Raw genomic sequence first — 24,948 nt, 5'->3', positions numbered from 1 at the left:
AGAGAGAGACTACAGGAAGAGACTACAGAGAGAGAGTGTACAGAGAGAGAGACTACAGACAGAGACTACAGGAATAGACTACAGAGAGAGTACAGAGAGAGTACAGAGAGAGAGACTACAGGAAGAGACTACAGAGAGAGAGACTACAGGAAGAGACTACAGAGAGAGAGACTACAGAGAGAGAGAGTACAGAGAGAGAGACTACAGGAAGAGACTACAGAGAGAGAGTACAGAGAGAGAGACTACAGGGAGAGACTACAGAGAGAGAGACTACAGACAGAGACTATAGAGAGAGAGTAAAGAGAGAGAGACTACAGGAAGAGACTACAGAGAGAGAGTACAGAGAGAGAGAGACTACAGGAAGAGACTACAGAGAGAGAGTACAGAGAGAGAGACGACAGGAAGAGACTACAGAGAGGGAGTACAGAGAGAGAGAGTACAGAGAGAGAGACTACAGGAAGAGACTACAGAGAGAGAGTACAGAGAGAGAGACTACAGGATTTGACTACAGAGAGAGAGTACAGAGAGAGAGACTACAGAGAGAGAGTACAGAGAGAGAGAGTACAGACAGAGACTACAGGAAGAGACTACAGAGAGAGAGAGTACAGAGAGAGAGAGTACAGAGAGAGAGAGACTACCGAGAGAGAGTACAGAGAGAGAGACTACAGACAGAGACTACAGAGAGAGAGTACAGAGAGAGAGACTACAGACAGAGACTACATACAGCGACTACAGGAAGATACAACAGAGAGAGAATACAGAGAGAGACTACAGACAGAGAGACTACAGACAGAGAGGCTAAAGACAGAGACTAAAGGAAGAGACAGCAGAGAGAGAGTACAGAGAGAGAGAGAGAGACTACAGACAGAGACTACAGGAAGAGACTACAGAGAGAGTACAGAGAGAGAGACTACAGACAGAGACTACAGGAAGAGACTACAGAGAGAGAGAGTACTGACAGAGACTACAGGAAGTGACTACAGAGAGAGAGTACAGAGAGAGAGTACAGAGAGAGAGTACAGAGAGAGAGACTACAGACAGAGACTACAGAGAGAGAGTACAGAGAGAGAGACTACAGGAATAGACTACAGAGAGAGTACAGGAAGAGACTACAGAGAGAGAGACTACAAGAAGAGACTACAGAGAGAGAGTACAGAGAGAGAGACTACAGAGAGAGAGAGTACAGAGAGAGAGACTACAGGAAGAGACTACAGAGAGAGAGTACAGAGAGAGAGACTACAGGGAGAGAGTACATAGAGAGAGACTACAGACAGAGACTACAGGAAGAGACTATAGAGAGAGAGTACAGAGAGAGAGTACAGAGAGAGAGAGACTACAGGAAGAGACTACAAAGAGAGAGTACAGAGAGAGAGACGACAGGAAGAGACTACAGAGAGGGAGTACAGAGAGAGAGACTACAGGAAGAGACTACAGAGAGAGAGTACAGAGAGAGAGACTACAGGATTTGACTACAGAGAGAGAGTACAGAGAGAGAGAGACTACAGAGAGAGAGTACAGAGAGAGAGAGAGTACAGAGAGAGTGACTACAGACAGAGACTACAGGAAGAGACTACAGAGAGAGAGAGTACAGACAGAGACTACAGGAAGAGACTACAGGAAGAGAGTACAGAGAGAGAGTACAGAGAGAGAGAGACTACCGAGAGAGAGTACAGAGAGAGAGACTACAGACAGAGACTACATACAGAGACTACAGGAAGATACAACAGAGAGAGAATACAGAGAGAGACTACAAACAGAGAGACTACAGACAGAGACTAAAGGAAGAGACTACAGAGAGAGAGTACAGAGAGAGAGACTACAGACAGAGACTACAGAGAGAGAGTACAGAGAGAGACTACAGACAGAGACTACAGGAAGAGACTACAGAGAGAGTACAGAGAGAGACTACAGAGAGGGAGTACAGAGAGAGAGAGTACAGAGAGAGAGACTACAGGAAGAGACTACAGAGAGAGAGGACAGAGAGAGAGACTACAGGATTTGACTACAGAGAGAGTACAGAGAGAGAGAGACTACAGAGAGAGAGTACAGAGAGAGAGAGAGTACAGAGAGAGACTACAGACAGAGACTACAGGAAGAGAATTACAGAGAGAGAGAGTACAGACAGAGACTACAGGAAGAGACTACAGAGAGAGAGAGTACAGAGAGAGAGACTACCGAGAGAGAGTACAGAGAGAGAGACTACAGACAGAGACTACATACAGCGACTACAGGAAGATACAACAGAGAGAGCATACAGAGAGAGACTACAGACAGAGAGACTACAGACAGAGAGGCTACAGACAGAGACTAAAGGAAGAGACTGCAGAGAGAGAGTACAGAGAGAGAGAGAGACTACAGACAGAGACTACAGGAAGAGACTACAGAGAGAGAGTACAGAGAGAGAGACTACAGAGAGAGAGTACAGAGAGAGAGACTACAGACAGAGACTACAGGAAGAGACTACAGAGAGAGTACAGAGAGAGACTACAGAGAGAGACTACAGAGAGAGACTACAGAGAGAGAGACTACAGACAGATACTACAGGAAGAGGCTACAGAGAGAGAGTACAGAGAGAGACTACAGAGAGAGAGTACAGAGAGAGAGCACAGGGAGAGACTACAGAGAGAGACTACAGACAGAGACTACAGAGAGAGACTACAGAGAGAGAGTACAGAGAGAGACACTACAGTGAGAGAGAGTGCAGAGAGAGAGAGTACAGAGAGAGAGACTACAGAGAGAGTGTACAGAGAGAGTACAGAGAGAGACTACAGAGAGAGACTACAGAGAGAGAGTACAGAGAGAGACGACAGAGAGAGTACAGAGAGATAGAGTACAGAGAGAGAGAGTACAGAGAGAGAGACTACAGAGAGCGACTACAGAGAGAGGGTACAGAGAGAGAGTACAGAGAGAGAGTACAGAGAGAGTACAGAGAGAGAGAGTACAGAGAGAGACTACAGAGAGAGACTACAGAGAGAGAGAGTGCAGAGAGAGAGAGTACAGAGAGAAACTACAGAGAGAGACTACAGAGAGAGACTACAGAGAGAGAGTACAGAGAGAGACTACAGACAGAGACTACAGAGAGAGAGTACAGAGAGAGAGACTACAGACAGAGACTACAGAGAGAAAGTCTGCCGACAGAGATGCTACAGATAGAGACTACAGAGAGAGAGAGACTACAGACAGAGAGACTACAGAGAGAGACTACAGACATAGACTACAGACAGAGAGACTACAGACATACACTACAGACATAGACTACAGACAGAGAGACTACAGACAGAGAGACTACTGTGAAAGAGGCTACTGTGAAAGAGACTACAGACAGAGACTACAGAGACTACTGACAGAGAGACTACAGACAGACTACAGACAGAGAGACTATAGACAGAGAGACTATAGACAGAGACTACAGACAGAGACTACAGAACAGAGAGAGAGACTACAGAGAGAAAGTCTGCCGACAGAGATGCTACAGATAGAGACTACAGAGAGTGAGACTACAGACAGAGACAACAGAGAGAGACTGCAGACAGAGACTACAGACAGAGATACTACAGACAGAGACTACAGAGAGAGACTACAGAGAGAGAGACTACAGACAGAGACTACAGACAGAGACTACAGAGAGAGAGTACAGAGAGAGAGACTACAGACAGAGACTACAGAGAGAAAGTCTGCCGACAGAGATGCTAAAGAAAGAGACTACAGAGAGAGAGACTACAGAGAGAGAGACTACAGACAGAGAGACTACAGACATAGACTACAGACAGAGAGACTACAGACATACACTACAGACATAGACTACAGACAGAGAGACTACAGACAGAGAGACTACTGTGAAAGAGGCTACTGTGAAAGAGACTACAGACAGAGACTACAGAGACTACTGACAGAGAGACTACATACAGACTACAGACAGAGAGACTATAGACAGAGACTACAGACAGAGACTACAGAACAGAGAGAGAGACTACAGAGAGAAAGTCTGCCGACAGAGATGCTACAGATAGAGACTACAGAGAGTGAGACTACAGACAGAGACAACAGAGAGAGACTACAGACAGAGACTACAGACAGAGATACTACAGACAGAGACTACAGAGAGAGACTACAGAGAGAGAGACTACAGAGAGAGAGTACTGACAGAGACTACAGGAAGAGACTACAGAGAGAGAGTACAGAGAGAGTACAGAGAGAGTACAGAGAGAGAGACTACAGACAGAGACTACAGAGAGATACAACAGAGAGAGAGAGAGTACAGAGAGAGAGACTACAGACAGAGACTACAGGAAGAGAGTACAGAGAGAGAGTACAGAGAGAGAGACTACAGGAAGAGACTACAGAGAGAGAGAGTACAGAGAGAGAGACTACAGACAAAGACTACAGGAAGAGACTACAGAGAGAGTACAGAGAGAGAGTACAGAGAGAGAGCCTACAGGAAGAGACTACAAAGATAGATTACAGAGAGTCTACAGACAGAGACTACAGGAAGAGACTACAGAGAGAGAGTACAGAGAGAGAGACTACAGGAAGAGACTACAGAGAGAGAGTACAGAGAGAGAGACTACAGGAAGAGACCACGGAGAGAGAGACTACAGGCAGAGAGTACAGAGAGAGAGTACAGAGAGAGAGACTACAGAGAGAGAGTACAGAGAGAGAGAGTACAGAGAGAGAGACTACAGAGAGAGAGTACAGAGAGAGCAACTACAGAGAGAGAGTACAGAGAGAGAGTACAGAGAGAGTACAGAGAGAGAGTACAGAGAGTGACTACAGAGAGAGACTACAGAGAGAGAGTACAGAGAGAGAAGACTACAGAGAGAGAGTACAGAGAGAGACTACAGAGAGAGAGTACAGAGAGAGAGAGTACAGAGAGAGACTACCGAGGGATTTGCCTTCACACCTCTTGACTTTTTCCACATTTTGTTGTGTTACCGCCTGCATTTAAAATTGATTATTTGTCACTGGCCTACACACAATACCCCATAATGTGCAATTATGTTTTTCAATTATTTTACAAATTAATTAAAAATGAAAAGCTGAAATGTCTAAATATGCCTAAATAAGTTCAGGAGTAAGAATTTGCTTAACAAGTCACATAATTAGTTGCATGCACTCACTCCATTGGTGATTTTAAAACAGTTACAGAAACTCTGGCTGCGATAGGAGAAAACTGAGGGTGGACCAACAACATTGTAGTTACTCCACAATACTGACCTAATTGACAGAGTGAAAAGAAGGAAGACTGTAACAGAATAATAATATTGCAAAACATGCATCCTGTTTGCAACAAGGCACTAAAGTAATAATGCAAAAAATGTGTCCTGAATACAACGTGTTATGTTTGGGGCAAATCCAATAGTACCACTATATTTTCAAGCAAAGTGGTGGTTGCATCATGTTATGGGTATGCTTGTCAAAATCAAATCAAATCACATTTTATTTGTCACATACACATTTTTAGCAGATGTTAATGCGAGTGTAGCGAAGTTCCGACAGTGCAGCAATATCTAACAAGTAATCTAACAATTCCCCAACAACTACATACACACAAACCTAAAGGGGTGAATGAGAATATGTACATGTAAGTATATGGATGCGCAATGGCCGAGCAGCATAGGCAAGGTGAAATAGATTATATAAAATACAGTATATACATGTGATATGAGTAATGTAAGATATGTAAACATTATTAAAGTGGTATTATTTAGAGTGGTATTGTCTAAAGTGACTAGTGATTAATTTATTAAAGTGTTAAAGTGGCCAGAGATTGGGTCCTAATGTAGGCAGCAGCCTCTCTGAGTTAGTGATTGCTGTTAAGCAGTCTGATGGCCTTGAGATATAAGCTGTTTTTCAGTCTCTGGGTCCCAGCTTTGATACATATAATGGTTAAGGACTGAGAAATTTTCAGGATAAAAATAAACTAAATGTAACTAAGCACAGGCAAAATCCTAGAGGAAATCCTGGTTCAGTCTGCTTTCCACCAGACACTAGGAGATTAATTCACCTTTCAGCAGGACAATAACCTAAACACAAGGCCAAATCTACACTAGTTGCTTACCAAGAAGACAGTGGAGTTACAGTTTTGACTTAAATCTACTTGACCATCTAAGGCAAGACCTAAAAATGGTTGTCTAGCAATGACCAACAACCAATTTAACAGAGCTTGAAGAATTTTGAAAAGAATAATGGGTAAATGTTGCACAATCCAGGTGTTCAGAGCACTTAGAGACATACCTAGAAAGACTCACAGCTGTAATCACTGCCAAAGGTGCTTCTACAGAATTATTGACTCAGGGGTGTGAATACTTATGTAAATTAGATATTTCTGTATTTCATTTTCAATAAATTTGCAAAAATTCTACAAATATGTTTTCACTTCGTTATTACTGGGTATTGTGTATAGATGGGTGATCATTTTTTTATTTGAATCCATTTCGAATTCAGGCTGTAACGCAACAAAATGTTGTCAAGGGTTGTGAATACTTTCTGAAGGCCCGGTAGAACACATTTTTGCTCTGTCACATGCTTTACCATGTTCCGGTTCCAGAATGTTTCAGTATGTTCCAGTTCCAGAATGTTTCAGTATGTTCCTCTCTCCTGAGCCCAAGGAGAGTGGGCCATTCTGTAGTAGGCCTTTAAGTCATGATCCAAATAAATAGTTGAAGATACTGAAGCTTTTGAACTTGCTGTGAGTTTACCTAGCTTGCTCTCACTAACAGTCACTAACCCTGCAGACCACATTGAGTGGCTTGATGTTCCAAAGGCTCCACAGATCTAATAGCTCTTGTGGCTCTCTTCTACTTGTGTGAAGCTATATAGATAAAAACACGGTGATGTTGTTCTAATATCTCTTTACCTCTGGCTTTCTTTCTCTACATCCCATTGCGCTTGCTCTCTCTGTACCTTTCTTTCTCTGTATCCCTCTCACCCTCTTCCCCTCCTAACCTCCCTCTCTCTTTCTCTTTCTCTTTCTCTCTCTCCATATTTCTCCTCTCCAGACTTTTCAGCAGTCTAGGAGAGCTCCACACCATTTCCCAGAGAAGCTACGGCACCACCTACACCATCCGGCCTGGCAGCCGCTTTCCCGTTACACGCCGCACTCCAAGCCCTGGCTCGGGCTCCCCGGATCGGGGTGACCCCCTCAGTCGACTCCCAGGCTTCGGCCTACCCACCTCACCCACCATGCCGCACCACACCATCCTCAAGTCGTCCAGCCTCAGCCTGCACCATGAGCCCAAAGAGGTACGTTTCGTTATGAGGAGCTCCAGCGCCCGGTCCCGCTCCCCCTCCCCGTCCCCTTGTCACTCCCCCGGGCTGGGCTCGCCCCTCCTGGCCCTCAGGCCCTTCCACCAGAAGCCCCTCCACCTGTGGAACAAGTATGACGTTGGAGACTGGCTGGAGAGCATCAACCTGGGGGAGCACAGGGCCGGCTTTCAGGAGCACGAGATCGAGGGCTCGCACCTCCCGGCACTCACCAAGGACGACTTCGCTGAGCTGGGGGTGACGCGCGTGGGACACCGCATGAACATCGAACGAGCACTTAAACAACTGCTGGAGAGCTGACCCCTGCTATGAGAGAGAGAGGGGGATAGAGAGGGAGAGAAAGAAAAGGAGATGGAGAGAGATAGATGGGGAGAGGGAGATGGGGAGAGAGAGAGAGAGAGAGAGAGAGAGCGAGAGAGAGCAAGAGAGAGAGAGAGAGCAAGAGAGAGGGAGGGAGATGGAGAGTGAGAGAAAGAAAGGGAGATGGAGTGACAGAGGGAGATGGGGAGAGAGAGAGAGAGAGAGAGAGAGAGAGAGAGAGAGAGAGAGAGAGAGGGGGAGATGGAGAGAGAGACAGAAACAGAGAGAAAACAAGAGAGAGCTTTTAAACTAGCTCCATTTTTAGGTGGTTTTCATATTAGGTGCAGCTAGTTTTCATTTTTAGGTGAATTTGTTTTCATTTGGATGTTTCTGAAAGTGTACGTTTTGTATTAATACTGTGCTCTCAGCACTGCACTGAATGAGTAGGTGTTCTATATATATTTTCCCTAACCCTACCACCCCTTCCCAAATTGGAGTAAACTAATGAAATATATTTTCCTTCTTTATTAAATTCCCCTAAGCCTACCACCCCTGCCCTAATTGGAGTAAACTAATAGATAACAATACTTAGACTTCTACTTCGAAGAAATTCTTTGCAGGAGCGAATCTTGCATGAGCTCCTATTAGAACATTTATTTGTAACAGCTTCTGTTGTTGCTCCTCTAGTCACACTTTTAACCTCTCCGACAGACCATTCCTTCTTTGTACATCTCCTTCTCTTCCTCCCTCCATCCGTTCCCTCTATCTCTTTGCCTGCTGTTTTTTTGGCCTCTGAAGGATTCCCCGTTTGCATGAAGAAGGAGGAGGATGAATCTCTAACCATAAGGAAAGTTCAGAGATCCGCTCAGCGACAGCGAACACAGGAGTAAAGACACAGTACTGATCTAGAACTAACATAATGTTGACATACTGACAGTACTGACATGGGCCTCTTTCCTCTCTGCCTGGCATTGTAATTAAACTAGAGACACTTGAGCCCAGAGACGGAGCTCCGCGTTGGAGACCACATAGGGAAAACTCCTCCATCCTGGGACCTTCTCGAGGACTGACAGCGCTATCTATTATATTTGGAGAATGTTTAACCAACACTAGTGGCTTTTTTTCATAATCAAAACATTTTGCTTTGGGTTTCCAAAGGGAATATTATAGATAAATATGATATAAATGTATTTAAATAGTTTTGAGGGGGGAAAAAACGACAGAATGTTAAAATGAAGATATGTAATAAACTAAAGAGCATCTGACTCCTACTTCTAGACAAAGGACAGAGAGAAAACTTTAACATTTATTGCACCAATAATTTACTTGTTTTTACCAATTATATAAATATATATATTTGAAAAAAAGTTCATAGATATATACAAATGACATTTTGTCATAAAATATACAACTTTAGTAAAACTATACATGGTATTCTATATACAACCCACTGTTGATGAACTGTCCTTACATGGTCACCCTTTCCTGAACAGAAGCATGAAAAGTTGCATCACGTCTTGAAAAGAGGGTTGTGGTTTAATTTCTGTTTGTTTTCTTACGGTCTTCCGTCATACTGAAGGGCAGTGAGGGGTGTGACATCCCAGTTTAACCCCAGTGACCCTGTGACCTCAACACATACTCAGATATAGAGACATATATATATATATATATATATATATATATATATATATATATATATATATATATATACATGAACAGTCACATAGTCAAACAAATAACACCCTTACATTCAGGCACCCAGACACACACAAACACACACACCCAGACACACACACACACAAACACACACAGTTCTCATCCAAACTAAGACCGGTAGCATCATTACATACATCTGAGACCATGGTTTGGGAGAACGGGATGTCTTAAGAAAGGTGTTTAAAAAAACAAAATCAACAATTGTAATCTGAGTTGCTTCTCTCAACAGTCAGAGACAGTGAGTGTCATTCACACAACAGCACAGTGTTAGATCCATACTCTCTGGGAGAACAACAATGGTGTGTTTTCAGGAGGAAGAAATGTTCTCAATACTGCAGATAGAACTGTCATGATAGAACTGTCAAGTTAGAACTTGCAAGATAGAACTGTCATGATAGAACTGTCATGATAGAACTGTCATGATAGAACTGTCATGTTAGAACTGTCAAGATAGAACTGTCATGATAGAACTGTCGTGATAGAACTGTCGTGATAGAACTGACATGATATGACTGCCATGATAGAACTGACATGATAGAACTGTCATGATAGAACTGACATGATAGAACTGTCATGATAGAACTGTCATGATAGAACTGTCATGATAGAACTGTCATGATAGAACTGTCATGATAGAACTGTCATGATAGAACTGTCATGATAGAACTGTCATGATAGAACTGACATGATAGAACTGTCATGATAGAACTGTCATGAGTGTCTTATAAAGAGTTGACATGATTTCCTATTATATAAGTTTATTATTGCTATTTGTAGGTAAAGAATATGTAGTATATTGGAGTTTCACAACAGTGAAGCATGTCTGTTCTCTATAATACATTTATATCTACATTGTTGTATAACGGAGTCCCCTGAATGTGACTCAGGTGGACACTACAACCACTAAAACCTTTACTAGTCAACAGCAGCACTGAAACCTTTATGCTGAGTTAATATCCTTGTCACGGAGCCACACACCAGTCCAAACTATCTCTGTGAAACTTTATTTTGTCACCGTTTTGAGTAAGCGGATGTTAAATTCAATGTTGTGTCAACGTTGTAGGGATAACACTCACTGTCTCACATCGGACCTCACAGACGATCTCACTTATGACTCTGGTGACATAGGTGTTGTCCCAAATGACATCCTTATCCCTACTGTGCCCTTCTTTTGATCAGAGATTTACATTTTGGGGCACTATATAAGGAAAAGGATATAATTTGGGACACTACACTCCTTGGCTTTTGTGTTGGGTTGATTGTTGATTTGTGTTTCTATAATGGGGGTGTGGATTTTGTAGCTCTTGGATTATGATGTTTAGAAGATACATTTTTCTATTCACTCGCCTAACATGAATTTCAGAGTGAACATTAAGAAAAGGAGAAACAAAAAATAGTAGATCCTCTCAAAAGGACTTTCACACTGTAAATCTGAACAAAACACGAATATTTGCTTTTTTATATTAATCACAAGCAATGTATATATATATGATGGTTTTCATATACATTTTTGAAAATCAAAAATTATATAGATCTATATATGAATGTTTGGCATATATGCATAGTTAACCACCTCGGGAAAAAGGTGTGATCTGATTTTTATTATTTTCTATGAACTAGGAGATGATTTGCACAAAACAAGGTGCTAGCATTACAGCCACCTATCATTACAGTGCATGTATGCTGTGAATGGAGGAACACCCTGACTCTCTGTACACAACCCCCTTCCTGCTGTGTGTGTGTGTGTGTGTGTGTGTGTGTGTGTGTGTGTGTGTGTGTGTGTGTGTGTGTGTGTGTGTGTGTGTGTGTGTGTGTGTGTGTGTGTGTGTGTGTGTGTGTGTGTGTGTGTGTGTGTGTGTGTGTGTGTGTGGTAGTGTGTGTATGTATGTGTGGTGGGTGTGTATATGTGTTGTAGGTGTGCATGTCAGTTGTTCAAACCCTCAAAGGTGGTCCACTGTAGCCTTAATTACATCAGAGATTCCTGGCAGTGGCTGTGTCACACACGTGGTGCACACACTGAAATCCAGATGTATAATCATTACAGGACCCTTTGATATCTATTAGAGAGAGAGAGAGAGAAAGAGAGAGAGAGAAAGAAAAAGAGAGAGAGAGAGAGAGAGAGAGAGAGAGAGAGAGAGAGAGAGAGAGAGAGAGAGAGAGAGAGAGAGAGAGAGAGAGAGAGAAAAAATATATATATATATATACTGGGGAGAACTTCAATTTTTATTTATTACATTCTGTCTGTTTCTGTGTAGCCCCTGTCTGTGTGTGGGGGGGAATCGGCAGTGGGCAGCGTTTGGGCTGTGGCTTTAATGGGAGACAGAGACACAGATAATTACAGTATTACCATCTGCTCTACAACACCTCTCTATGACTCTCTCCATGACCAGAAGCACTGGCCCTCTGCTCCCCATTTCATCCAGTTATACACTCTGTCCTCTTTTCCCTTTTCAGGCGTTCAGAGTTTTTAAGGGTATGATATGATGAGGTGATTTTGAAGAGGACTGACAAAAAAAATGACAAAAAAGAAGGAAAAACGTGCCAAAAAATAAACTTTCAATGGTATATTTTTCTTCTTCCTTAGTACTACCTTAGTCTAGATGTTGTTGAGCTGTTACTCACTAATATGGTGCCATCTCCTGGGAATCTTGAGAACTACAGACATTCATTTAGCTTCACTGTCTGGACACAACCTTTTTGAAGTGGAACTGCAGACGTTTTTATGTTTTGTAAAGGAATATATATATAACTTGAAAAATGGATTTTATGAGCTTTGCATTATTAACATTTATATTTATATTTTTGAGACAAGGTATCAAAGTATTGTTTGGTTTAACTGTGATGAGTTATACCGCTTGTCTAACTGATGCTGAGAGATGCTGACATGGGTTTACACACAGCACATACATACACACATACTATACACACACGCAGGCATGCACGTGTGCTCATATACACAGTGCAGTTTGGACTCCAGTTGCTTTCCTTGTTAGGAAAGAACCTAGTGATGGAGAACCTAGTTGAACCCCTCAGTGGGTTTACCACAGGTAGCTTATACAGATGCAAACCCATGCTACAGGACACAGAGAGCTGAGGCAGACACATCATTCACACCAATGACTTTCTCTGTACGGTCGACTTCATCTTCTTTTCTAATCAACAAAGCACAATCTACATGGTGTGACGGAGTCGTGATTCCTTTTTTTTTAATCCAGGGGGATCTGGTAGACCCGCCATTGGATCAAATGATATTATCATCATTCAAAGGGGTTTTTCTTTCATTGTTGATTTTCTCCTTGTTTGCACTGTGAAGTTTAACAGGGTGGATCTATTACAGGCCATGTCTGGACCATGCCTGGCCCATCTAAACATCCCCTCCTCTTGATCCCCCAAGCATCCCAGCTTTATATCTTCTTCAAGACACTGAACTCCACACAGAACTGTAGCCTGGGTTAAACTAATGATGAACACAATGTCAACCTCAGTAGATGAATGTTATTCAGTAGTTTAGCTGAATGAATCCTGACAGCATATCTCACGTGTGGTAGGAGGCGAACATGTGGAAGGTCCGATCGCTAGCTAACTAGAATAATATAGTAGCGTTGACTTTGGTGCTATATATATGTACAGATTTTCGCTAGACAGTGTTACTGTGGCTATTTTAAGATACAGTTCTATGTAATCTCAGATACAGCAAGGGCATACTCAAGTGTCATTTTCCTGTTGAAATGAAAATGGTCTGTAGAGAGGGAGACACCTAGCTTACCTGAGTGTCTACTCCCAAACACACCGTGCTGAAAGGGGTCGGGGGGGGAGGCAGCAGTGGGTATAGACTTGGAATAGAAGAGGACACACTGGCCATTGAGTAGATTTCTGGAAAAAGAACAACAATAAAAATAAACACGTTACGGTCAGTCGCACCATTGACAAGAACCCTTTTCACCCAGGGGCATGGTTCTCTTATCATCCATAAGGGAACATATAGAGAAGAGAGGCGGGGTAGTGAGGCTGAGGCAGGTCCAGAGTGCTGTGATGGCTCCACCACAGAGATCTATGTTTGTTATATTATGTAATACATTTATAATTAAAAACATGACTTCTGTGTGTCGGCTCCTCATTGGTCTTGCTGCTGAGATCTACTTTGGCCAGAGTTTTAGCTGTGCCAACTACCATATCAGTTTTGACCCGTGTTTTCCCCCTGGAAACTCAGAGGCCCTTTGCAGCCTTGTGGCTCTGCAGTTTCCCAGTAGTCATTACAGAATTCAAAAATGTATTCATCGTTAACATTTGAGCTGTGGTTATTTCTGAAGGTGGTTGAAATTACACTAACAACCTTGGTTAAAACCTTGAGAGTGAAGCACACGGGCAAGAGACAAATTATCACAGTTCATAGGATACATGAGATATCATACAGATTAACAAAGTTATTTTCCATACGCAACATTAACTATGCAGTCCGGGATCTTAAGAAATGACAAATCCGTAACATATTGTACAAATTGGATTTTGTAACATTTTTTATTACAGGACATAATATATCATACAAAATGGATGATGTAAACACAATTGTGCAACATTTTCAGGGACCCATTTGCCTTGTGATCACTACTTTCAAAACTAATGAATTATGCAAAACCTCTGGAGCATCATTTTAAGAGCTCAATTAAATCTGTATCTGCATTATAGCTCAATTTTAAAGGCAATATTCCTGCATTCCCGGAGACTGCCTTCATTGTAAACGCTGCAAAATGTCAGCTCATTCGGGAATTACCTTCACATTTCAGCTCGGGATACATCAGGGATAAGGATTGAATCCAGCCCGAAGAGGTCTAATACACTGAGATCGAGAACCTCTGAAGTGGTCATTCGTTGTAGTTCTGTGGTATCTTCAGTACTTCTGCAACACTTCCAGTTGACTAAACTGTACACTGAGTATACAAAACATTAAGAACACCTGTTCTTTCTATGACAGACTGACGAGGTGAAAGCTACTGTATGATCCCTTATTGATGTCACTTGCTAAATCCACTTCAATCAGTGTAGATGAAGGGAAGGAGACAAGTTAAAGGATTTTTAAGCCTTGAGACATGGATTGTGTATGTGCGCCATTTACAGGGTGAATGGGCAAGACAAAATATTTAAGTGCCTTTGAACGGGGTATGGTAGTAGGTCCCAGGCACACCGGTTTGTGTCAAGAACTGCAACGCTGCTGTTTTTTTCCACTCAACTGTTTCCCATGTGAATCAATGGTCCACCACCCAAAGGACATCCAGCCAACTTGACACAACTGTGGGAAGCATTGGAGTCAACATGGGCCAGCATCTCTGTGTAATGCTTTCGACACTTTGTACTGTCCATGCTCCGATGATTTGAGGCTATTCTGAGAGCAAAAGGGGTGGGAGGTGAGATATACACTCAGTGTATATCTAACCTGTACATTGATAACTATATCAGTAACTGCACTGGAATTAATTATTGGTGACATTGATGCAGTCTTTTTACTGATGCAGCCAGGTCACAAGTGTTGAGGAGTAAAACCACAGTCGCTAATGCCATCACATGGTTACAAGGTACATTCATTGTTTAAGATACATTAAAGGCATGACCTATAAACGCTCTGGCTTTACACTGTAGCACTTAGAGCAACAATAGCAGCCTTTACATACCTGTACTTCACTATCACATTGTACAAATCGCCATACACATGCCCCGTATGGTAAAGGCATAAGAGGGCAAAAGCTGATGACAAAGCAGCGTAGTTCACATTCACAGTTTCACTTTGCTATCATAAAATACCAAGAATAGAGATTATAGGTATAAAGCATGTCCCACATTTGACAAGGCATCACATTCTATATTAACCTCAAACAGCCTGCTTCACACACTTTGGCACATGTTTACCATGCCTGCCACAACATCTATCCTACAATATGTTTGTTCTTACATCAATAGAATGCCCCAGCTCTCACAGGTCACTACTATTATATGGCTCATAGGTTAACATTTTCTGCAGCATCAGCTCCATAAAACCATGTCTCTTTCATGGCAGAAAATAAAACAAAAAATACAAACATGAGGATGTAAGGACAACATGTCCACAATGTGAGAATAACGTGAATATAACATATCCACAACATCAGTTACAGACTCTGGAGCACAGCTCTCCCATGGTAAAGAGGTATCATGTCAACACAGTTAGGATAACATATCCACAGCATCCATAGCTGCGGTGCAGTCAGAATCAGCTCTCATATACACAATGCCAGTATAATGTAAAAATAATGTGTCCATAATGTGAGGGTAATGTATCCACATCAACATCCAGCCAGCCAGACAGACAGACTCGGGGCTCTCTGGTTTCAGTCCCTCAGCCATCTCTAACAACTCCTCCTCCTTCTGCTCCAGCTCAAAAGTTCTACAGGTCAAGGATGAACAATAAAACATATTAAGGTAGACTCAGTGATATGACGTAGATACAGAAAGTAAACAGCATAGTGAGTCAATTTCCCCAACAACTAACAGCGTTGAAGCGCGAGGCTCAACTTCTCTGCTGTTTTGGTCCCGTGGCTACCACGTTGCAAAAGTTTGAAGTAAACCCGTGCACATGCGCAGATACTGTGTGTGACTGAAAAGAAGTCATGCATCTTGCTCATCGCAATATCTGCAGTGCTGCTTGTGGCAAAGTCATTTAGCTGAGTCACCCTGCTAAATGCCTTAAAGGTAATCTTATCCAGAGCAACTATCAGTCGAATACATCAAGCGAAGCTGGTTCTGGCATGAATCCAAGTTAGTCACATGATTAGTAAGCTGACAGTATCAGCTGAGTTTCTGATCAATCGGACATTGAACACACAGCATAGCACTTCACAGCACTTCTTTCAAATAGACTTCAGCAAACTGCTGCTTCTGGTTCTGCTCTTCTGTTTATCAAGGGCATGGCAGATACTCTGCTCCCTTACCCCTAGCTTTGTTAGGTTCATTACATGAGCATTTCCTTGGGTGGGGAGCAACCTTGAAGAGCAGAGCCTAAACGCCAGACCAAATGTGTTACCATTCACATTTTCTGTTCAATTAAATGTGAACTCAACCAAATACATTCATTCTAATGTCATAACCAGAACAACTGTCAGTGAAATAGCTGCAGTAAATTAAGGAGATGGAAACAGCAAAAGATATGAGTGTATAAGATCAGTGAGCGAATATCCAGAGAGGGAAATATGTACTATACCTCCAGCTCCTGCATTACTTCATCCATGAAGTCACTAGAGTTCTGCTTGTAAGACATTGCCATTTTGATTGATTCTTTGAACATCTGGGACACATTTCGAAAGACAGAAAAGGTTTTTCCAAGTTTTAGTTTTACTAAGCAAAGGAATACAGTATACAGAGTACTGTGTGTCTCTTAAGGACAATGTTGTCCATCCTCACCTTGACTACATTGTTCCCATCAGCAGCAGATACAAAGTACAAAGGAAGTCCCTGCTTCTTGGCAAAGTTAAATTTCCTCTGGATCACCTTCATATCAGCTGCAAACAACGGAGTAAAAATACAAAAAGTAAAACATAAAATATTATTAGCCACCACCACACAGGGTCTCTCAGGCCTGTACTCTCTCAGCCCTGTATACCAGCTGGTCAGGTTCTTATAAGTGAACTTCCTCTGAACATTAAACACCTGACAAAGACAAGTACAGTTAATGATACAAGCTATGACATAAGTATGAGCCTTGAAGTAATGTTGTCGTCTTAGCAGTTAGTGTGAAGTCTTACCATGATACAGGCGTGAGCCTTATGGTAATACGAGGGATGCATTCTCTGGAACCTCTCCTGTCCGGCCGTATCCCAGAAGTCTTTGGGGCAGACATAAGCACAAGCACAAACACAGCTGAAGGCAACCAAACAGATAGCAAGTCAACCAGAAAACATAATGTCAAAATTATGGTTCACAGCAATAACAAATCAGTTTACTATCACCTTAACAACTCTTCAGTGTAAACCAGGCATTTTGATAAGAAAACAATTGATAAACATACCTACTAATACAGCCTTGCTGTCAATGGTGGTAGTGTATTTGTAGAGTGTCAGGGCATAGGTTGACAGCTGCTGGGGATGACTGGAGAACAAGTTAAAGAATAGAATAAACAACTTTGTCAAGCCTCTGTACTGTAGCTACACATTGCTGGTCAAAAGGCCTGTTGGCACACTGGATGATTAACCTGCTACAAGCCAAATCAGTTACTGCATGAACTATTGAGAAGGCATTGGCTTTCTTTCAGTTTAATACTATCAATTTTAGGCAACACCTAACATTACTTAGTCAGCTACATCAAGCTAAAAGACAGATGAATTTATTCTGCGATCATGCAACACTCAAAACCCAATTACACAAATTATAGATGAGAGCGCCAGTGTGAGAAAGGATACAATCCGTCTATCAGAAACCTCTCCATCAACCTGTAAAACAAAGAGGCAGTTGTTAACATCTTCTCCTGGGTCACAAACAGTAAGCCATACTGCTGATATAAAATGTAGGTACCTTTACTGAGAACGTACAGCATCTTTGAGATGTATTTGCAATGACAAAATGACAAGAACAAGATGGCATGCTCCCTATCTAAATTACTTGGATTTTCCCACTGCACTGTCGCCAAGGCAGATTATCGTGACTTCTTCATCGGCATCATATTTATCTTGGTCCAGTTCAGGAATGCCACTGGCGTCGCCTGCATTCTACCTTTAGAAAGGGGAAATGAGCTGCGTCTCACAGCAGCGTAGCAAGTTAGAGAACGTAAACAAACGTTAGCTAGCTACAGTAAAGTACGTGGCTAGAAGTTAACTAGCAAAAGGAATTCACTTAGTCTGTGATTAACAGCAAGTAACCGCTTAACGTTAGCTAACTAACTCGATATAGCTACACAAATTTGCATGCATTCCCTTAAAATATGATCCAAACGCATTCGAAGTCATGTCTAAGTTAACTAATTAGCTAGCTGTCGAAACCGGCATGTTTTCAACCCGACGTTGTTTAGCTATCTACCGTAACGTTAGCCTAGCCAGTGCACAGGCTACTTGTTAGGGTAGCTAACATAACACAGTCAGGGATATTGCTATGTCCCTGATATAACGCTATATCTAGCAACCTGCTTTAGCGGTCAGTAGTCTAGCAAAATAAGTAGAAAAACGTTATCGTTGGCAAAACGCTAGTTTTCAAAACGATGTAGTTTGCATCTTCATGTTTTTGTAGCAACAGCTTCCTCCGGAGAATTTCTGTTTCTATGCAACGCAGACGCTTAAAAGCCCCCCCCATTTTTTGTACGAGGCTGTTCCTATTATTGCCTGAAAATGGGTTATATTGGGCTATTTCCAAAGATTGTCCAAATGTTTATTTTTCCATGACAGAAAAAAGTATATTCGTTGAAAATGTATTTATTTAAAACTAGCGTTATTTATCACCACAATTGTACACGTTTGACATGTTATAACATCAAAGTGAGTGAACAGAGCCAAGTCATTATGGTTTGAGAAAAATCATGTCAGATCAATGTTATATCAAACCACATCTTTGGTATTGGAACAATAAAATATAATACTAGGTATTTCAGAATCATTTTAATACTGAAAGTGGTCATACACCTTTGGCATAATATCACACTCAATCTCGTGTGGTGCAAATTAAAACCATATTGGGACAAAGAAAAGTGTTCCCCAAATCATAGCATTCATGCAGCATACAAGTAACACAAAATATGAAGGGAGGCCTCAGGTGAAGTAGTGTTTGTGTAGTACAAGCCTAATCCTTTCCCCCCACACAAGTATTCATAACGTTCAAGCGTGCGTGATAGCCGATGTGTTTCTCAGTTATTCAAATCAAGTTGATGTGATAAAACATAGCCTTCATATAAAAAATATACTTTTGTTTTTAATCATCAACAAGGATTAGCAGGTTAGCTTGTCTTCCAGCATCATTGTACTCCATGCAGGATAGGCAATACATAAGAACAATAAGGCACAATTAACTACTTTCTTCACTGCAGAGCATTTTGATACTGATGAATTTATTGCTGGGATAAGGGGGTAGGGATGAGGAAAAGGGATGTTGGGAAGGAATGAGGTAAATGGAGGAATGGGAAGGGTTCCTATTCCGCCAAGTCCACTATAAGCGGAGCAATGAACTCAGAATGACGAATTCCGAAAGAGAAGCTTGGAGGTTTGATCCTGGTGAAGGTCACCTAGGAACGGAAGACGGGCAGTTAGTGCATTACCCATGCAACAGAGGGTAGAAACAAACTTTATATAAGATATTTTACTATTTTAATTATTGTATAATTACACAGTTATAGAAGTGTGATATGGTTATGATGAGGTGTCTTGCCTGTTCAGGGTGGTGAGCTCCAGGGCCTGGTTTCCTGGTGGTGTCTCCAGGCATGCTGTTGCGTCCTGTCATGCTGTAGTGGGGGGGTTTGTGTTTGTAGGTGCAGGGGTCCACCACTCTGTATGTCCCTGGGCCAGGAGTCTGACATACAGATGGAAACACACAGGGCAGAAGTGTGAGGGAAGAAAACAATGAACGACAGGCCTACCTAACTCAATCAGTCCATCATCGATAAAGAAGACAGATGAGATGTCAATTTTGATGAGTCTGTGTTTGACGTCAGATCTACCTTCTGCAGGTCCTCGTGGAAGCTGCCGATCTTGCTGCGTCCTCGAAGGGAGAAGTTAGGGGCGGAGGTTTTGTTGACGGTAGCAGGACCCAACACAGAGGGCAGCATGTAAGCTGCAGGGCCTGAGAGAGAGGACACAACCAATCACATTTCTTAAATACACCAACATTCTATTCCACAATCCTATCATATTTTTAGTGTTCATCGAACATGCTCTCTGAATATTTGATCGATCACATTTTAAAATTCTACAGCCAACATTCTATTCCATGTCTCTTAAAGCCACAGTGTTGGATTTATTGAAGAGGATGTTACCTGGGGTCTGGTCGTTGCGGAAGCCTTTGCTCCTGGCAGACAGGGAATAGGCAGGGGCAGAGTAATATGCAGACTTCCCTGACCTCTCAGGGGAGTAGCGTCCTGAAACACCAAACAGACAGAATTAAGCCTGGAGTCTGTATGTGTGTGTAGTTTCTGAGAGACAGTGTGAGTTTTGAGCATGCTTGTGTGTGAGTGTGTGTGTGCGTGTGTACTGGCAAGTGTGTGTGTTTATCCAAAGCGACTTAACCATGCGTGCATACATTTTACATACAGGTGGACCTGAGCTAGAGGCTGCCATTTGAGCCAATGTCTAGCCTTGTTTATCTTCACGCTACATTCCTCTATGGAGGTGGTCTGTCCTGATAATGGATATGTTGTTGTCCTTCTGATGTAATAGACTCCAAAGGTGATCGTTGTTTAATGATGAAGAAATATAAGGCTTCGGCCTTGGTGGCCCTCAGGGTTGATAAGACATCACACCTTAGTTAAGATAGGATTTTACGTTTGTGGGTTTGGAAATATCTTAAAATATTTGTGTCTTACATTAGCCTATTGCCCTTCTCTGTCTAAGCAAACTGGTAGTTAACTTTTTCTTTAAGGGCTTTAGAACTTGACAGATGTGTCGTTTGAAAAATCGAGGGTTTCCACTTCTTGAAAATAAGTTAAATGTAGAAATTATAGAAATGTTGTTATCTGTAAAAGAAACATGTAAATGTACCAGAAAATGTGAAATGACACTGATGTCTGAGGACCAGTTTGTTTTTTGTTACTGAAACATCAAACAATCAAATGTATTTATAAAGCCCTTCTTACATCAGCTGATGTCACGAAGTGCTGTACAGAAACCCAGCCTAAAACCCCAAACAGTAAGCAATGCATGATGATCTTCCAGATGTTAATTAAGGAGGTGTTCGTCATATTTTAGATCCACTGTTAGAGTACTACCACATTCTGTCTGACTGGTATCATTACACTGTGCATCCTGACATAAAACACATGCAGATGGAGCAAAAAAGAAAGGGGGTGTGTTACCGACCAGGTCCGGGGGTTTGGAACAGCTGGGGGTCATTGGGGCGGCTGTAGAGGGAGTATGCAGGGGTCCCGTCACGCCCAATCCTGGTGATGTTGGAGGGAACCAAGTACCCTGGCCCGGGGGAGCAGTCTGAGCTGAATTGGCGATGGCGTGTCCCAAAACTGAACGCCGGTGCTTTCAGCTTCCTGGGGTCATGGTAGTTCAGACCTGAAGAAGAAGAGGCAAAGATGATTGCCCATGTGTCTTTTTATACCCCAAAATAAAAAACAAACCAACCAACTAAACAAAAGGTTGATAACAAATCAACCAATAAATCAATCAGTCAGTCAATCAATCACTAAGTTAGTTATACCTGTCGCTCCAGGCAGGGCATACTTGGGTCCAGGGCTGCTGTAGAGTGCAGCAATGGGGCCTCTGGGCTTGTGGGGCCTCCAGGAGCCAACCCAAACATCAGTGCCTGACATAATTAGTCTGTGGACAAGGACAGATGGAATTAGAGTCAATTTAAACTTGCTGGATGCTCATACCAATAGTGTTTTCATTAAAAACTGCCCTTTTAGGATAGTGGAAAGCAGATTGCCTTCATTTGGGTAATTGCCTCACTTTTTAGAGCTGGTGAGTTAGTGCTGGTGTCTGGAGATCGTTTGTGTGTTTGGTTGGTGTTCCAGACTAACTGTGGTGCAATAGTGATGTGCACATAATTTATGTCATAATGGGATATGCTCAGCTGCGCGTTAAAATTTCTTACATTTTTTAGCAAAATCAGTGTGACGACTGTTTAGTTGCTTTACTCAATAAAATAGTCCAGTTTTATCTGTTATATGTTACTTATATTAATTAATTAATTATACTATTTATGGGTCTCCGCTGCCTCGACGTTAATTTATAGACATAACGATTTCCCCATAATTGAGACCTCTCTCTGAAATAAAAGTCTATAACAGCATACTAGTGCTGAAACTATGAACAAATATGAATTCATCATAACGACATAGACATACCACCATACTGTTGTTAATATAGGACAAGGGCGATAAAACAAAATATCTTCCACACCTTGACCGTGTGACTGGCTGTATTCAAATTGCCCGTTTATGCAAATGACCAGCTGTTGCAAGATAAATATTGATATAAAAAAAATCCCCCTGATCTAAATGGCCAACCTGTATTGTAGTTCGTTGTCTTCTCGGGCACTGGTCTTCTCCGCACTGGGTGCTCCCAGGACCAAACACTTGAGAGCTCTGATTGTTTGACTTTGGTTGTCCTCGTGCTCACTATGACTACGTTACCATGGAGACGCTATTTTGACAGGCAGGTTGGCTTTAAATTCACAATGTGGCAGAAAATAAACCTGTTTACGATTACCAAAATTGAAGGACAACATTTTTTTTCTGTAATGCAATGCAGTCAGAACTTGTTCAACGAGATCAATTCGTTTCTTAGGGTGTGTCTGTGGGGGCGGAGGGTATTTTATTTTTTTAATTGAACCTTTATTTAACCAGGCAAGTCCGTTAAGAACAAAATCGTATGTACAATCACGGCCAAACCCGGACGACGCTGGACCAATTGTGCGTTGTTTTATGGTACTCCCAATCACAACAGGTGCCCGAATTCTCCGAATTTATGTTTAATATAACACACATTTATTACATTCGGTTGCCTATCCTGACGTGAAGTTTGTTCTATAGAAAGTATTTGACTCTATTGTGTGCCACAGAAAGTATTTGACTCTAGCCACAAAATGAAGGAAATTAGAAGGGGGGAGAATTCTGGCACAACACCTGATTTGATTCAGCCTGGATGGGCCAAATCCCATGTCTCGATCATATTCAGTACAAAAAAGATTGGACTTTTCACCATTGTGCAGGATGGACAGAATTATGGTTACTAAATCATTAGAAGCCAGAAGAAAAAAAGTGTTACATCTGGAAAAACGCATCGCATCAACTAGGCTGGATTCTGTGCAATAATTAAGGCTGCTGTCTATCTGACGGGGTCACTTTCCCGTTGAACATGTCATCTTTCTTCATAGAGGTAAAATGGATATCGATTTTGAGACATGACATGTTATATTTTTATATTTCAGGATACGCTTTTCATATTTATTCGACATTACTGTGCTTTTTTGAAGATTTCTCACAAAAACAAGCTCATCTCTGAAATGTCAACGGAGCAATGAGCATATACTAAGCGTTTTATTTTCAAAGCCTTAAATTGTACAATTACATTTAATTCAGCCATTGGCGACCAGTCATTTTGAGCCCCACATTTTTAGCAAAAATGGGGGGCTTGCCTGTTTTGCATGTTTCTTTGGCATTAACACGTGCTACATATCACTTTGCAAACAATGTAAAAATATATATATACACTACCTATCGAAATTTTGGGGTCCCTTAGAAATCTCCTTGAAAAGCACATATTTTTGTGTATTTGAAATAACATAAAATTGATCAGAAATAGAGTGTAGACATTGTTAATGTTTTAAATGACTATTGTAGCTGGAAGCATCTGATTTTACAGAGGCCCATTATAAGAAACAACCACTCCTGTGTTCCAATGTCACATTGTTAACTAATCCAAGTGTATCATTTTATAAGGTTAATTGATCATTAGAAAACCCTTTTGCAATTATGTTAGCACAGATGAAAACTGTTGTTCCGATTAAAGAAGCAATAAAACTGGGCTTCTTTAAACTAGTTGTGTATCTGGAGCATCAGCATTTGTGGGTATAATTACAGGCTAAAAACAAAGCACTTTCTTCTGAAACTTGTCAGTCTATTCTTGTTCTGAGAAATGAAGGCTATTCCTTGCGAGAAATTGCCAAGAAATTGAAGATCTCGTACAACGCTGTGTACTACTCCCTTCACATAACAGCACAAACTGTCTCTAACCAGAATAGAAAGAGTGGGAGGCCCCGATGCACAACTGAGCAAGAGGACAAGTACTTTAGTGTCTAGTTTGAGAAAAGGATGCCTGACAAGTCCTCAACTGGCAGCTACAAACTGAACATGGCATTACACCAAACTGGAAGTCTTCCAACTAGCTTGGGAAGATGGTACCGTGCAGTACCGAAAAGCCCTCACTGCTGCTCGATCATCCTATTTTTCCAACTTAATTGAGGAGAATAAGAACGATCCAAAATGTATTTTTGATACTCTCGCAAAGCTAACTAAAAAGCAGCATTCCCCAAGAGAGGATGTCTTTCACTTCAGCAGTGATAAATTCATGAACTTCTTTGACGAAAAGATCATGATCATAAGAAAGCAAATTACGGACTCCTCTTTAAATCTGCGTATTTCTCCAAAGCTCAGTTGTCCTGAGTGCCAGGACCTAGACACTCAAGTTTTTTAAATACTATATCTCTTGACACATTGATGAAAATAGTCTTGGCCTCTAAACCTTCAAGCTGCATACTGGACCCTGTTCCAACTAAACTACTGAAAGAGCTGCTTCCTGTGCTTGGCCCTCCTATGTTGAATATAATAAACAGCTCCCTATCCACTGGATGTGTACCAAACTCACCTAACAACGTATACGAAACGCTTCAGTCTGTTTTAGACCCCATCATAGCACTGACACTGCACTTGTGAAGGTGGTAAATTATCTTTTAATGGCGTCAGAATGAGGCTCTGCATCTGTCCTCGTGCTCCTAGACCTT

At 41.7% G+C, this 24,948-nt stretch overlaps 3 protein-coding genes across 3 annotated transcripts in view; 1 reads left to right on the top strand and 2 right to left on the bottom strand.

Annotated features, from left to right (window-relative positions):
• LOC135508806 (SH3 and multiple ankyrin repeat domains protein 3-like) overlaps positions 1-9,210 on the top strand; it is a 35,579-nt gene extending 26,369 nt beyond the window's left edge. The window contains exon 8 of the mRNA XM_064929019.1: positions 6,999-9,210. Within this exon, the coding sequence (XP_064785091.1) occupies positions 6,999-7,563 (565 nt within the window). The 3' untranslated portion in view covers positions 7,564-9,210. The remainder of the gene's footprint in view (positions 1-6,998) is intronic.
• A 3,121-nt stretch (positions 9,211-12,331) lies between these two features.
• On the bottom strand, positions 12,332-18,284 carry LOC135508805 (rab-like protein 2A). Its single transcript, XM_064929018.1, has 9 exons — positions 18,279-18,284; positions 17,902-18,008; positions 17,703-17,732; positions 17,312-17,391; positions 17,049-17,128; positions 16,842-16,953; positions 16,708-16,805; positions 16,508-16,591; positions 12,332-12,352 (listed from the first exon to the last, which is right to left on the bottom strand). The coding sequence occupies exons 1-9, from the start codon at positions 18,282-18,284 to the stop codon at positions 12,332-12,334; spliced, it is 618 nt and encodes a 205-aa protein (XP_064785090.1).
• Positions 18,285-19,175: 891 nt separating this feature from the next.
• Positions 19,176-22,528, bottom strand: LOC135508690 (ciliary microtubule associated protein 1B-like). Its single transcript, XM_064928919.1, has 7 exons — positions 22,454-22,528; positions 21,643-21,761; positions 21,294-21,497; positions 20,255-20,356; positions 19,940-20,061; positions 19,651-19,791; positions 19,176-19,507 (listed from the first exon to the last, which is right to left on the bottom strand). The coding sequence occupies exons 2-7, from the start codon at positions 21,752-21,754 to the stop codon at positions 19,415-19,417; spliced, it is 774 nt and encodes a 257-aa protein (XP_064784991.1). The 5' UTR covers positions 21,755-21,761; positions 22,454-22,528; the 3' UTR covers positions 19,176-19,414.
• Between the last annotated feature and the right edge of the window lie 2,420 nt (positions 22,529-24,948).

The sequence above is a fragment of the Oncorhynchus masou genome, chromosome 22 (assembly GCF_036934945.1).
Source record: "Oncorhynchus masou masou isolate Uvic2021 chromosome 22, UVic_Omas_1.1, whole genome shotgun sequence".
NCBI lineage: Eukaryota > Metazoa > Chordata > Actinopteri > Salmoniformes > Salmonidae > Oncorhynchus > Oncorhynchus masou.
The sequence above is the reverse complement of the archived record's forward strand: the minus strand, read 5'-3'. Positions and strand labels throughout refer to the sequence as shown.